At 40.0% G+C, this 16,307-nt stretch overlaps 1 protein-coding gene across 1 annotated transcript; it reads left to right on the top strand.

Moving 5' to 3' along the window:
• Nucleotides 1-1,817: 1,817 nt before the first annotated feature.
• LOC110530653 (carbonic anhydrase 4) lies at nt 1,818-13,472 on the top strand. Its single transcript, XM_036986282.2, has 10 exons — nt 1,818-1,959; nt 8,005-8,088; nt 9,986-10,052; nt 10,144-10,170; nt 10,338-10,508; nt 10,667-10,815; nt 11,429-11,524; nt 11,638-11,716; nt 11,878-12,041; nt 12,818-13,472. The coding sequence occupies exons 1-10, from the start codon at nt 1,948-1,950 to the stop codon at nt 13,007-13,009; spliced, it is 1,041 nt and encodes a 346-aa protein (XP_036842177.2). The 5' UTR covers nt 1,818-1,947; the 3' UTR covers nt 13,010-13,472.
• The last annotated feature ends 2,835 nt before the right edge of the window (nt 13,473-16,307 follow it).

Genomic DNA, 16,307 nt, shown 5'->3' on the forward strand with positions numbered 1-16,307 from the left:
AGACAACGCAGAAGTGGCTTCGGGACATGTCTCTGAATGTACTTGAGTGGCCCAGCCAGGACCCGATCTAACATCTCTGGAGAGACCTGAAAATAGCTGTGCAGCGATGCTCCCCATCCAACCTGACAGAGCTTGAGAGGATCTGCAGAGAAGAATGGGAGAAACTCCCCAAATACAGGTGTGCCAGGCTTGTAACGACATACCCAAGAAGACTCGAGGCTGTATCGCTGCCGAAGGTTCTGAATACTTATGTAAATGTGGTATTTCAATTTTACATTTTGAATACATTTGCAAAGATGTCTAAAAACACGCTTTTGCTTTGTCATTATTGGGTATTGTGTGTAGATTGATGAGGGGGGGAAACTATTTAATCGATTTTAGAATAAGGCTAGAACTTAACAAAATGTGGAAAAAGTCAATGGGTCTGAATACTTTCCGAATGCACTGTACACATACACACACTACATATGCCCACACACACATACTGTAGCAAGCGCATACATTCATTCTGACGCCACACACACACTGAGTATATAGAGATGTTTTTTAGCGTTATTCGTTATTCACAGTATATTTATTCCTCGTCTCACTATTGTTATTTTTTTCTGCATTGGAAAATGACCCGTCAGTTAGCGCTGTTAGTCTACACCGGTTGTCTACGAAGCATGTGACAAATACAATTTGATTTGATGATGAAATGATCCTGTGGATGAAATGTCACCCTCATAACATCAGTTTTCGTTGACAGTTTTTTTCAAATCCAATTAGTAGTTTCCACCTCACTAAACGTTGAAAAATTATATTGAAACAACGTTTACTCAATCAGTTTGTGCCCAGTGGGCTGTTCTACATGTGTTCGTCAGGCACAATGAAAAACACATCAGGGTGGTGGTATCTCACACAACTAACTGCAGTGTACATGATCCCTCTGTCTTCTCTTCTGCATTACATTACATTGAATGTGTTTAAACCGATCATGTCATTTAGAAATTCTCTGCACGTCTGTCACACCCCGGCTTGTTTGCAGGTTAGAGTTTTTCGTCATGAATCTTGTTCTGGAGGCAGCTCTGCAGAGTGGTCGCAAGCTGGCACAGCCACAAAGTCATAAAATCAGATTTGAAACCGAATCCTACTCACTGAGCACACACTGGTTGCATCAACATTGTGGAACCAACGTGGAATAGACATTGAATTGACGTGTGTACTCAGTGTGTAATCTTAACCCTAACCTTAACTACACTGCTAACCCAAATGGCTAACTCTATATTTTTAAAGACCAAAATGCACATTTTGTTTTAATTAATTTTTACAATATACTGTTGCTAATTTTGTCTTTGCACCTGGCCCATCATGAAGAAATCTCTCAGTTCTGCTTCCAAGGCAAGATTCATGACAATAAACGTCGACCTGCGTCTCTGTCGTTTTCATTAAACTTCTTCCTCTACCTCCATCTTTTAAAGGCCAGCTAGTTATCACATAATAGGCAACGGTTTCTGCAATAGGCCTACCAAAAATGTACTACCTTAAGCAACAACGACTCCTAAGATAATTGCAGAATGATTTTATTCATTAAAGGGCTCAATTATCTCTGGCTTCTGTGATCTTTCAAACCCAATAACCAAATGAGGCAGGTGATCATGGATAATATTATGGAGGATGCTGGCATGCTACACTGAAGTGTAATGGTAACTGGTATTTATGGGAGTTACTATTGGCAATTAATCCTGCAGATGCCCCTCTCTCTCTACCTGCATCTGTCTCGCTCTCATTGTCTTGTTATCTCTGTGTTAGATGAAGATGTTCCCCCCCCACGCAGACTACCACGACATTTACCACGGCTAGCAGTCCCTTCACGGCAGGATAGTGTACACCAGTGCTGCCCCCAGTGTTCCAGGAATGCTGACCCTCTTCCTCCTCTTCCCACAAAGCGGATAAACCTGATAATCAATGCCATGGAATGTGAGTATCTTCACAAGACACTAACTATCCAACGTCAGAGAGGAGAGGTGTTTGCGAATGTCACAAGTTTAAAATGCATTGATACCATCATTACCGCCTTTCTTACTCTCCCTTATCCCAATCCTAATCTCAATCCATTTGTCGCATTCTCTTAAATGTCACATGTACATTCCAGTAGAAATATCAGAATATTTGAGAAGTAGAGCAATGGCACTGACTTCAGAATCTGGAAAGACTGTTTCTCCTCTGTCTTCTCACTCAAAACCCACATGGACAGCCACACAGCCCCCGAGCGCTGCACCCTTCCAATACAACTGTTGGATTTTCAAATCCAAACAACGAGAGGTCTCAAGCCCACAGGACTTTTTGTTGTTGTTGAGAGAACCAATCTAAGCTCAAGCTAAATTCTGCATGAATACTGCACTAACAAAGACTCCTGTCCAGATCAGTGTGTCACTGCTCTCCCTTTCTGTGTACTATGCGAGTTTTGTCAGCCAAGCTACAACATAGAAATATGAGCAGTAACTAAGGCAACACTACAATGAATTTATCAATCATACCTCTCAAGTACATTGCATTTTTTTATTTACGTTATGTCCTGGCTTAGTTTACAGTCATCATTGGTAGCAAACTCCGTAAACTGGGGCTATATTTGCCAACGTATTGACATGCATCTTCAACAGGATCTACAAATCTACAGGATCTACAAATCAAATACAGAACCAGTTTTCTCATAAAAATTTCAGAGATGATTGATTCAATTAGCACATAATGGTGTCTGCCTGGGTTTCCTTGCTTCTATTCAATACTTTGTTATTTTTTTATTTTTCCCACAGTTCATATCAGTGTGTAGTGTAGGTCGCACTTGAATGGAAAAGGTGGAGACAACCAAGCTTGAACATAACGTTCTGAGAACCAAATATTTATCAGAGTTTGGTGAGAACGTGGTTGTCCTATGGTTAGTTTGAGTACAACCTTCCCACAACTTTCTAGTAAAGGTGCAGGATAGTTGCTTGGATTTGGAACATTCTCAGAATTCTCAGCACACAAAAAACTTTATTTCTTGGTATTTCATTACTATAACAGAAGGTTTCCTAAATGTTCTATTAATTTTATTTCAAATATTGTAATGTTCTAGGAACATTCTGCAACTGGCTTGACATTGGGAATGATCTCAAATAGTTCAGAGAACGTTATCAAACAACATTCTTTTGTGGAAATTTCAGTACTGCAGATTAACATATTTGACAGGCAGGGACGTATTTATTTATTTGTATTTATTTAACTAGGCAAGTTAGTTAAAAACAAATTCTTATTTACAATGACGGCATACCAAATGGCAAAAGGCGTCCTGCGAGGACAGGGCCTGGGATTAAAATGAATAAATAAATACAATATAAATAGAGGACAAAACACACATCACAACAAGAGAGACAACACAACACTACATAAACAGAGACCTAAGACAACAACATAGCAAGGCAGTAACACATGACAACACAGCATGGTAGCAACACAACATAACAACATAGTAGCGACACAACATGGTACAAACATTATGGGCACAGACAACAGCCCAAAGGGCAAGAAGGTAGAGGCAACAATACATCACACAAAGCAGCCACAACTGTCAGTAAGTGTCCATGATTGTGTCTTTAAATGAAGAGATTGAAATAAAACTGTCCAGTTTGAGTGTTTTTTGCAGCTCGTTAAAATCGCTAGCGGCAGCAAACTGAAAAGAGGAGCGTCCCAGGGATGTGTGTGCTTTGGGGACCTTTAACAGAATGACTGGCAGAACGGGTGTTTTATGTGGAGGATGAGGGCGACGGGTATACAGAGATGACCAGTTTACAGAAGAGAATAGAGTGCAGTGATGTGTCATTTAAGGAGCATTGGTGGCAAATCTGATGGCTAAATGGTAAAGAACATCTAGCTGCTCGAGAGTACCCTTACCTGCCGATCGATAAAGTATGTCTCCGTAATCTTGCATGGGTAGTGTCGTGTCTCTACTATCATTAAATGAAGACTTTTAGTTTTTATCAAAGATTCTCTGTAATTAGTATTACGCGATCAAACTGATTAATCATGTAACTGTAATTAACTAGGAAGTCGGGGCACCAAGGAAAATATTCAGGTTACAAAGTTATCATTTCCTAAAATAACCTTTCAGATATTTTCATATTTAATCAATAGTCTTCTGATTAATGACAGATTTAATTTACCTCACTTTAGTCTCATTCCAAACGTCATAAATTGTTGGTTATCTGCACGAACCCAGTCATCACTATGAGTCATCCATACATAAATGATCTTAAATCATTTATTTATTACTAACTAAGTAATTCACAGAAACACATAAACAAAACAAAAGTAAATATGGTTAAGATATTTTAGAATGTGCCCTAGTGGGCTAAACCGACATGGAGGCTTGTTAGACAAAAGGGAAGTGGGGGTCGACTAAGAAGTCACTACAGAGGTAATAATTATAACAATTGAAATGCTAATCCTTTACACATGAATGCTCATTCATTCGGGAACAATTGCAATCAATATATATATTTACGCTCAGTGTGTCGTCTTGATCTTTGTTGAAAAGTTAGTTTCTGTTGGAGAGTTTTCGTCCTCTCTCTCTCTCGCTCTCTATCTCTGTCGTGGTTAGAGTTGTCGTGTCTTTGGCTATGCCGGATTAACTGATATGACATGCTATTCTCTAAAATAATATCTCCGTAATTAATATTACCTGATTGAGCTAATCATGTAAATGTAATTAACTAGAGAGTCGGGCACCACAAAATAATATTTATAGAGCTGTTATCTTCCGAATAAACTCTTAAAGACCTAGTAATATTTTACATCAATAGCAGTCAATATTAATTGTCATCTTAATTCAGTCTCATTTGAAAGTTGTAAATTATTGGTTATCTGCATGAACCCTGGCTAACAATTTGAATCAGTAATACAAAATTGGGTTTAAGTGACTCCCCATCCTGGGTCTGGGAGCATAATCATCGACTGACACTAATTAGCATAACGCAACGGACATAAATATTCCTAGAAAATGTTTCTATTCATGAAAATCACAAGTGAAATATATTGAGACACAGCTTAGCCTTTTGATAATCACCCTGTCATCTCAGATTTTCAAAATATGCTTTACAGCCAAAGCTAGACAAGCATTTGTGTAAGTTTATCGATAGCCTAGCATAGCATTTCGTCCAGCTAGCAGCAGGTAACTTGGTCACGGAAATCAGAAAAGCAATCAAATTAAATTGTTTACCTTTGATAAGCTTCGGATGTTTTCACTCACGAGACTCCCAATTAGATAGCCAATGTTCCTTTTTTCCAAAAATATAATTTTTGTAGGCGAAATAGCTCCGTTTGTTCTTCACGTTTGGCTGAGAAATCGCTCGGAAATTGCAGTCACGAAAACGCCCAAAAATATTCCAAATTAGCTCCATAATATCGACAGAAACATGGCAAACGTTGTTTATAATCAATCCTCAAGGTGTTTTTCAAATATCTATTTGATAATATATCCACCGGGACAATTGATTTTTCAGTAGGACCGATTGGAATAATGGCTACCTCTGTATTTTACGCGAGAATCACTCTGAGAGCCATCAGGTGACCACTTGCGCAATGTAGCCGCTTACGGGTATTCTTCAACATAAATGTGTAAAACTAAGTCACAATGCTGTAGACACCTTGGGGAATACGGAGAAAAGGTATTTATGACTGTCATAAACCTACCCCCTCCCAGGCCAATGTCATGACAGAGTGGATTGTTCAGAGTGACATTCTTTCATTTGTTATAGAATAGATGTTTCGGCGGTTGTCGTTCTTAGCGTTCAATGATACTGAATTCCTAGCTGCAGACTAGTAATTAATATCAAATACTTGTTTTATTCTGTCGGTATCAATAGTCTAAGAGTTTAACCACGTGGTATGGTTAAAAGATTCAGCAATGGTCTGCAATCTTTGTCCTCCCGTGATTGAGAGAAACATGGTCTACTGAGAATTTCTCAAAATTGGGGTTTTATTCGGAATTGCAGAAAAGGGCCTGTCCCAGGATGTCCGACCTAACTGGGCTCATGGGCGGTCCTCTGATTTAGTTGAACTCAAAAGGGAATTGGAGTTTCCTTCAATAAACAGTCCAAAATCACATTACACAATTTTACCAACAGTATCATCCTCACTCATTCATCTTATACAATGTCGTGGAATAATCAGAATTTGTTGGTAACATATGTAAGATGTTTTATAGTCATCATATGTTTGTAAGTTACTTCTCATCAATAATGTTATTTTTGTATAATACTGTGGCAGGGTTTGCAGTATCTGTTCTATGTCAAGACTAAGTTGTTTGGGCTAGAGAGAGGGGAGAGGTCAAGCGTGTATCTCTTGGCTCCACAATGTCTGTGTGCCGGTCAGTGTGTCTCTGTGATCTTGTCAAGATAGGATTTGTTGTATTTAGAGTTGGTTGTATCTAAATGACAATTTGATATATGCCTGTTGATATGGAGGATTGGTTTATGGTTCTGAGTTTGAGAAAGGAGACAAAGCTGAACGATGAATTATGCCGATGCTGTCTTATCCTGTGTGTGTCTTTGCTATAATGGACCTCATTTGAAATGTAGAAGGGGCTCTCAGGGAATTCATTGTTAGACACACTGAATTGTCTGAGAGTCACAGGTTTGTGATAGAGCTCATATAATTAAAGATGGACTTTGATAACTAACTCTGATTTGTGTTGTGGTTTGCTCCCATGATTTGGTAAATAGAGGAAATGTCCACGACAACAACAATTAGATGTAAACCCCATATCTGAGGCTATTATATAAACAGCGTTATGGTAATGTGGCCGCACCGTCTCCCATGAGCCTCACCAAAATGTAACAAACGGACCAGTTCGTGGCTGGATTCTTCACCAATATTTTATACCTTCCCCTGGAACATTAATGTTGTTCGGACCTCAAGTTCTGTGATGTAGAAGAAATTCCTTTGTTCTCTATGAAAATTCATTCTGTCGTTATACTGTGTGGCCATGAGGAGATCCTCTCCTCAGGAATTTACGACCTCTCCCTGACCACAGCAGTCTGGTTGTAGGAGCAGAGTGCTCGCTGTACCCAAAGAGGGCAACGTCATGACAGTAGGATGGTCATCTGAATCAGGGTTAGTTTGGCAGCTGGGATGAAAGAGGAACGATTACGATAGAGGAAACCAAGTCTAGATGTAACTTTAGCCTGTAACTTTAATATGTGCTGAGAGAAGGACAGTGTACCGTCTAGCCATACTCCCAAGTACATGTATGAGGTGACTATCTCAAGCTCTTAACCCTCAGAGGTAATAATTACACCTATGGGAAGATGGGCATTCTTCTTACCAAACCACATGACCCTGTTTTGGAGGTGTTCAGAACAAGGTTAAGGGTAGAGAAAGCTTGTTGGACACTAAGAAACTTTGTTGTAGAGCATTTAACACATAAACAGGGTTTGAATTTTAGTAAGGTCAGGAAGGCTGGAAAGGAGGAAGGAGGAACACTTCTTTTGGAGCAGGACAATTTTTCTTCTGAGAAGAGCAAACATCCTTCTATTCAAAAGGGAGTCAAGGAGTGTGAAGAGATTCCCCCAATCTATATGTTCATCTATGCAGTTTGTTTCTATGTCAGGTTGCAAATAATGTTCCATTTTGGATGTATTTTGTCTGAAGCTGTTGTATAGTTTAAAACACTGATGAACTGTAGACCAAATAGCCTACTGTTAAATCATGTCACTTTATCTAGGTTGACTGGTTGTGCTGCTATGAGGACTAGTCTGAAGCCAAGATTTTGGAGTTTGCTAAAGCTGACTGTTTCATTTTTCTTAAGGTCGAATTTAATCTTTCATTATTGTCATTGTCACAGGTACTGCATACATTTTCCTGGCAAAGCTCACCTAACCTTCTGCTTTCCAAATGGGCGTTGTTTTTACAGTATTACACAATTTTGAACACACAACTTGAAACCCACGGCTGAGTTAAAAAAGGAGGTGTGTTTATTATTTCTAGTTGAGGTGTGCCACTGAATATAAAGAGGAAGGATGGGAGGCTGAGCGCACAGGACTGAGAGGTGAAGACAGGTGTGGCTTTAAGGTAAGATGATTCTGGCATTGATGCTAACATACATATACATTTATGGAATAATATGACCGGCTTTTAAGATATGGTATGTTTGAAGTGACACACATCTCATTGACTAGGCTGGGCTAAGAAGTTACAGCTGTTTCACTGCATTTATGCCAAATCATGTGATGGGAAGTCAGTGTTTATTCATTTTTTTTGTTTTCATGCTTCCTAGTAATTTACCAAGGGATGAATTACAAAGAGTGTGAGGTTGGTGTATCGAAAATACATTGTTTATGGACATTTAAAATTATTTTCCGGATGTTAAAAATACATATTGTTTTGGTAATTGTTTCTACGGCCATATTTCAGCCATACATAATCACTTATATATACATGTCAACAAAGAAAGCATTATGTGCATGTTCAAAAGTAACATTTCCAAGTAATATAGGACTTCAGTGTGGAATAAAAGATCGCAGTAGGCCTATGGAATATTTAAAATTGCTCAAATCTGTCACTTGCCCAAAAGCATCAGAACTGGCAGTGGTCATGTGCAAAGTTCTGAAGAACCAACAGAACACTTCAACAACGGTTACAGAAACGTTTTTAAAAATGAGTGTTGGCACTCGGGTGACTGGTTAGGCCAGGGGGACTGGTTAGGCCAGGAGAAGAAATTGGTGAACTAATAAGGTTTGGCAGAAGGAAAGTCACAGAGTTGGTTAGTCTCACTGTTGTTGACTTTTAATTGATTCAGAGTGTGCTGGAATGAAAATCTGAGAACAAACAATAATAAATAAAATGCCATAAAGCATAAATCAAATCATAAAGATAGTCACTATTCAATAATGGCAAACAATCAGAATTCATCAAGGTAGTTTCAACATGACATCATTTATTCTTACTCATGTCATAACTCAGATCAGAAATAATTATTTATAATTAACAGAATGAATTCAAAAATAAAAGAGATAGGAAACGGAGTAATCAGCTCGATACTTTACCCGCCAACATAACAAAGGAAAATGTGCTCCGGGAGCCGTATATACATTTACAAACAATCGTAAGTCAACTCAAAACAATCACCCGCATCAGTGAAAACAGTCAAACAAAACACATGTCTATTTACTCATGTTTGCTTCTTGGATGCACACAAAGTAAACAAAAAAGATTCAGTGTTGCTGGAGAACCTGACAGATGTCCAACAACAGATAAAGGAGGAGTTTTAATGCCAGCCTTTCCCAAAAGACATTTTGGTCGCGTTCCCCTGCTTAGATGTTGCATGCATTAACCAATGCCATGTTAAAGACTGTCATCGACTGACAGATTGCTATAACATATGATGTGGTTATTTGGTATGTAAAAATCCTATCTGGGTCAAATTAAGATCTGCAGCCAGGACACCGGGGTTAACACCCCTACTCACTAGGACTGTGATATTGTATGTGGTTGTTTATCTCCCTTAGTTGATTGCACCAACTGTAAGTCACTTTGGATAAGGATCTTCTAAATGACCAATATATAACAATTAACATGTTCAAAGCACACTGGGTATTATACTAATGACCTCCGCCGCCAAACAAGACCAAATTGTTTTGGGTCGGTCTGGACCAAATCTGAACCAATCATAGATGTCCATGTTTCACAAGTTTGGAGAGCACAGTACAGTAGAGCATAGTAGACTACAGTAGTGTCCAAACTTGTGAAATATCAATGCCTATATTTGGGTCAAATCAAGGCCAGTACGGATTCGACCAAATCGGAACCAATCCTAGACGTCTACGTTTGTGGACGTTGTGGATGAAGAGAATTAAGACCAGGGCGGACTGACCAAATTTCAACCACTTTTCTAAGTGCATGGATGTCTTGTGTTGGTCGGTGCTTTTAGTGGTCTCTCTATTCATAATTGCCTTTATCTCGCTTTCAGATGAATCAACTTGTGGTTATCGTTGCGACACTCTTTGTCCCCACTACATACGGTGCTGCAGGCGGTTGTAAGTGATTATTCTATTATTTTGTTGGACTGTGACTCTTCTATCAATGTTGTGACTCTGCATAACTTTTTCCCTTCTTCAATTGTAACAGTGTGGTGTTACCATGATCCTAGTTGTGGTAAGTATTGATTTTACCCACTGGTTACAGTGTAATTTCTACTCACAAATTGAAGTGATTGCGATAGCAGTGGATGATAGACTAGAGAAATGATTTATTAGCATATTATATGACCCTTATAAAACGATGGTACATTGACACCATGGTATGATTGATTCCATGTTAAGATGACACCACCTGGTCCACCATTGCCAGTGAACATTGCAATGGATCCCGTCAGTCTCCCATCAACATTGTCTCTGCATCAGCAGTGGGCGATGAAACCCTGACTGCCTTCACCTTCACCAAATACGGAGACAATTATACAATGAAGAATATCAAGAACACTGGCAAAACTGGTGAGGAGAATTGCTTTCTCTTGCTTTCTTGCTTTCTTGCTTTCTCAATCCATACACACTAAGTCCCACTTGTGGATAATGTATGAACCAAACCAGGAACCCTTATGTGCAAAATGTAACCAATTCCTCTCCTATTGTTCCTCCTCTCTTTCTTTCAGTCAAAGTGGAACTGACAAGTGGTGTCCAGGTTACAGGTGGGGCACTGTCTGAGGCCTACGACAGCCTGCAGTTCCACCTCCACTGGGGGAATGGTACCTCAGTACCTGGGTCAGAGCACACAGTGGATGGAACGCGCTACCCCATGGAGGTATGAGAAGGTTCAACACAACATTACTGCATTCTTAACCTTTCTCCATTAGTGTCCCCTCTCCCCCCCCCCCCCCCCCTTCAAGGATTAGTGCAAGCATGCCTGGAGGTAGTTTCCCACCATATTCCAAGCACTAATCCATTCCTATTAAATTAATGTGTGGAAGTGTATTAGTACACTTTGGGAGAAGGATTAAGATTCTGAATTTAGCCCATTTATCATTGGGTGACACTTCTCATACTGATGCACATATACCACACTGCAATGGATCAATGTCAAGGTCTTCATTTAGCCTTAGTCCAGAATTAATTAATTCCCCCCCAGCTCAACTGCAGCCCCAACACTTGGTTTACTAGAAAGCTGACAGGTGCGGAGATGTAACCAATCTCATATTCATAAATGGTGTAATAATCTGACTGTTGTACTGAGCTCATGAGGCATTTATAAGTTCTATTCCTTAAGAATCAGTGGGCATATATATATCATTCATTTAAATGACCCTTGAACAGCTGTATATATAGCAGATTGTAGTCTACCTTTTTAAATGTATCATTACAACGTTAATTTCCCAATGGATTCAGATAACTTTTTACTGTTATGCTCCACCTTTCAGTTGCACATAGTAAATGCCAAGTCTTCGCACGAAGGTAACACGACCACGGCCGTTGCAGACAGCACGGGACTCGCTGCTCTTGGCTTCTTCATAGAGGTGAGAGGATGCTTTAACCTTCATAGAAATGGCATCCATTTTTTTACAGTAGATTAGGCATTTACATGTTTTATTGCTGTTTTTTATGACTAAAGTCTTTGTTTTTCAAACAGGCCATGCCAGGTAATGCAACTGGTTCACCAGCAGCCTGGAATACTCTGACATCCTACTTGGCCAACATCACACTAAAAGGTGAGAGGAGAGATTTGACTGGTTCTGACTACTTCCTCAAAATAAAGTTTGGAAGAGGATTTGGCATTAGTTTTCTCTTTGAATTCAAAATTAGTAATTTTCTTGTTCAATTTCAGTAGCATATGATTTTATTTACGTTTTTTCGTTCTCTCTTCCTCAAGATGATATTGTAAACATTACTCATGCTATTTCATTGGATGAGCTCCTGGATGGGGTGGACCGTAGCAAATACTACCGTTACCTTGGCTCCCTGACCACTCCAAATTGCAACGAGGCTGTAGTTTGGACCGTGTTCAAGGACCCTATCAAAGTCAGCCAGGACTTGGTGAGTTTGTGCAACAATTTCCCCAGAGCCTGGACACCATTTCTACTTACCAGAAAATATTAATAGCTCCGACAATAAACATGGACTGTATTCAATTATCTTTAAGTGCAGGATCCACCTTTATTTATTCTGCTTATGAAACATTATAAAAGTAATGATTCAAGAATATTACCAAACATGATCTTTCATCTGGGGTGGTCCAACAAAAGAGATTGTGACGTGTTAATTGTCTCTTCAAGAAGTCATGAACATGAAGATCCGATATCTTAATAATTTGAGCCAGTTTCAAACAGCAGGAAATAGACCTGCAGCAAAAGGAAATGTGTATTGTTATGTGGATTATAATTAAAGGACTTTTTTATAGGGGTTGCTACATTTTTTGTTAGGGCAAATCAAGTCGGATAATTTAACGTGGCAATTACAAACTTTAGAAAAAACTGTAATACTCTAAAAGTTAGCATGACATGCTGTGCAGGAAATGTCATGCAACAGGATGTACGGCATATCTACACACATATAATACATTTCTTATTTTAATCACATTTTTAACCGGAATGAAATGACATGCCTTAAAGTTGTTGTTTTTGTGATCTATTTATGTATTTACTTGGAGAGCAATTGCCTCAAAGTTTAGTTGATTTCACGTTATTTGGCAGCTCAATTAAAACTAGATGTTGAACTGACATTTGTGCCCAGTGGGTAAAGCCATTGGGCCAGCTTGATGTCACACTTATGTCTATGATCCTATCTGAAATTAATTAACCTTTTCCCCTCAGATTGATATCTTCAGTACAACATTGCACATTGACCACAACTCCACCTCTGCCTTGATGACCAACGTCTTCAGGAGCATCCAGCCTGTCAACGACTGGGTGGTGACGACCCAGGGCCGTCCAGCGTCGGGGGCTTCCACAATGTGCTCCTCTCTGGGCCTCATGGCCCTGGCCTGGATGCTGCTGAGGGTTTAGTGACGGCGAAATACTCCTTACCTGAAGTGCATTGCCATATCTCCATGAACCCTCAATCTACCAACAAATTTTCCTTATATCGATTACCAACAAGGGTCATCTTGACCCCAAGGAGAAACTATTGGAAAAAGCAACAATCATAGCGAAATGTGTTAAACTTATTTATTTTCAAAACATCATTATTTAGAAATGTAATGAATGTTATCTGATATAAAATGACCTAAACAAACAGTTTTTTTTCAAAAAGAAAACAAGGGTTTTCCTGTATATAATGTGCAGCTTGAGTACAATCAACCTTAGTACAAACATCATATTTATCATCATTTGATTAAAGTATCATTTCGTTTTCAGAATTTTGCAGTAAATATTAATGTTGTCATGTGAATATTGTAAAAATGACTGCCATTTAAAAAGGTTGTTCAATTCACTTTTAAAAGTGATCCTAAGAGACATTGACACAAAATATGACTCAGTGTTATTTTTTTCCTAACTCCACATGAGCATCGCTGCTGGTGAAACAATGGGAGTGGTAGGGGCTATGGCAACATGCTTCAAAATACATGTCACAATCCTTTAAGTCACTTCCGATCAAAGCGGTATAGCACCTACAATGTTATAAGTTGCACATATATAATACTGAGGAAGAAAGGAATTCAGGTATTCATTTAACATTTTCAGTAGAATAAAAACATCTATGAGAATACACACCAATAGAAACGGTGTACATTCCGAGTATAGCTGGTTTCTGTATTACAGTTCCTCCAAGTACTCAGACCACCGACAGACTTTAATGACTTGGTTTGATTGCAACTAAGCACACATCCAAGGTAGTATTGATTTTGATGGGGATTTTTTATTATTATGCTAATTCAATTTCTAAGGGGCTGCGGAAATCGACTCTAGGGCGTTAAGCAGTATAATCCAGCCAACCACCTGCAGCTGTGTGCAAGGTTCTTTATATCAAGTAGCCAGTAAAGACAGCAACATGTAGGCTATTGACCACACCTGACGTCTTCATAGCGAACTAAATGAGGCATGGTACTGGCAGGTAAACTCATTGCCATATAGAGCTCTCAATAGACCACCGAAGGTCATTATCACTATCAATACATGACCGTCTACTAGGCCTCTGTGTGGAAGCTAACTACATGTAGCATGAGCTAATGCAGCAGTAAGTCAATTTCTCATATTTGTTGTATTTTTTATTTTATTTCACCTTTATTGAACCAGGTAGGCTAGTTGAGAACAAGTTCTCATTTACAACTGCGACCTGGCCAAGATACACATGGCCGGGTACCCTAGATGAGGGAAGATGAGCTGTCATCTTAGTACATCAGAAATATTCTACCTAAATAATTAGGCAACTGTACATAGTGTGAATCCGCTTGCCATGAACCTAGCCAATCGCCGGCATTAAGTTGTACCGCCGAATGGCTTCACTGAGGCACGAAGAGCTGTCATATTGACATATCAGGATATTCTACCTATGCAACATAGCTACTGGACCACTTGGCTGACGCAATCATGATCATACAGCAATACTGCAGGAACTCATGTAGGTTCCACTATCTCAGAATCAATCATATGTAATGTTGTAGCAGCAGAGGATCATTGGCCCATGAGAAGCAGTAGCAGCGCCAATGTCGAATTGGGCAGCCAATAGCTCAGAGCTAGCCCGCAGTGCTGTCGAAGGAACCAGAGCTGTGATTAGTTCCAGTATCTAGTCATTGGTTACCAGCATCAATGTTGAAAAGAGATTCGCCCATGCTCAGCATCCAAGCAGCACAACATGAAAGAGAGGACAAAGCAGTGTTAGTTATGGTGATGACAGCTGATGTTCCATGCAAATTAATTCATCTACGGGTGTATGAGAATATATATCCATTATGGAAACATAACATCATGCAAGACTAAAGGGAAGGAACATTTAGTGTATTTCATACTGAAGAACCCATAAGTATCGCCTCTGGAAAAGCATAATGTTACACAGCGAAGGGTCCTGATGCCCAATATGAACTGCATCACTGCTATTGGAACATGATAAGAAAAGGCTGAATTTTCCTGACTGAAATTGTAATAGAAAAGATATTAATGGTTATATAACAGAAGACACTGTGCAGAGAGAAGAGCAGGCAGTAAATACACTATCCAAACAAATCCCCCAAAACCGCAACTAAACGTTAGCTAGGTAACCACCTAAATAGTCCTACTGATACTGCTCAGCAGCAGCATCTGCAGAGTGCACAGCGTCCACAGTGAGAGTGACATGATCATTTAAAACATACATATAGTCTACCTGAGCTAAATCTTAGGTCTAAAGGTACATGCCGGTATGCCATGAGAGTAGAATAGACTTGACAAATAGACCCCATAGATACTAGAACAAGCCTGCAAATAAGTGTCTGAAATAAGTTCTCTAACAGACATTTCCATTAAAGGCAATGAACACTTGATCAACCATCAGCTGATCGCAATGTGGGTGTTTAGCAAACCCACCGCATTCTAGGTAATGCCAGTATCAACGGCCCATCCAACATGGCTGAAAGATATGTGATAGTCAGTTAAGAAAACATTCTTATTTACAATGACAGCCTAGGAACAATGGATTAACTGCCTTGTTCAGGGGCAGAACAACAGATTTTTTTACCTCATCAGCTCAGGGATTTGATCTAGCAAACTTTCAGTTACTGGCCCAACGCTCTAACCACTAGGGTACCTGCTGGTTACTGGCCCAACGCTCTAACCACTAGGCTACCTGCTGGTTACTGACCCAACACTCTAACCACTAGGCTACCTGCTGGTTACTGGCCCAACGCTCTAACCACTAGGCTACCTGCTGGTTACTGGCCCAACGCTCTAACCACTAGGCTACCTGCTGGTTACTGGCCCAACGCTCTAACCACTAGGCTACCTGCTGGTTACTGGCCCAACGCTGTAACCACTAGGCTACCTGCTGGTTACTGGCCCAACGCTCTAACCACTAGACAACCTGCTGGTTACTGGCCCAACGCTGTAACCACTAGGCTTCCTGCTGGTTACTGGCCCAACGCTCTAACCACTAGGCTACCTGCTGGTTACTGGCCAACGCTGTAACCACTAGGCTACCTGCTGGTTACTGGCCCAATGCTCTAACCACTAGGCTACCTGCTGGTTACTGGCCCAACGCTCTAACCACTAGGCTACCTGCTGGTTACTGGCCCAACGCTCTAACCACTAGGCTACCTGCTGGTTACTGGCCCAATGCTGTAACCACTAGGCTACCTGCTGGTTACTGGCCCAACGCTCTAACCACTAGGCT

This window comes from Oncorhynchus mykiss, chromosome 8, assembly GCF_057628025.1.
Source record: "Oncorhynchus mykiss isolate SJ-2025 chromosome 8, ASM5762802v1, whole genome shotgun sequence".
In the NCBI taxonomy this organism is placed as follows: domain Eukaryota; kingdom Metazoa; phylum Chordata; class Actinopteri; order Salmoniformes; family Salmonidae; genus Oncorhynchus; species Oncorhynchus mykiss.

Bases quoted from the DNA above. Each gene is read 5' to 3' on its own strand.
- LOC110530653 (XM_036986282.2), top strand. The intron at 10,171-10,337 runs GTAAGTATTGAT...TTCCATGTTAAG, and splicing joins TTACCATGATCCTAGTTGTG to ATGACACCACCTGGTCCACC. The intron at 11,525-11,637 runs GTGAGAGGATGC...TTTTTCAAACAG, and splicing joins CTCTTGGCTTCTTCATAGAG to GCCATGCCAGGTAATGCAAC.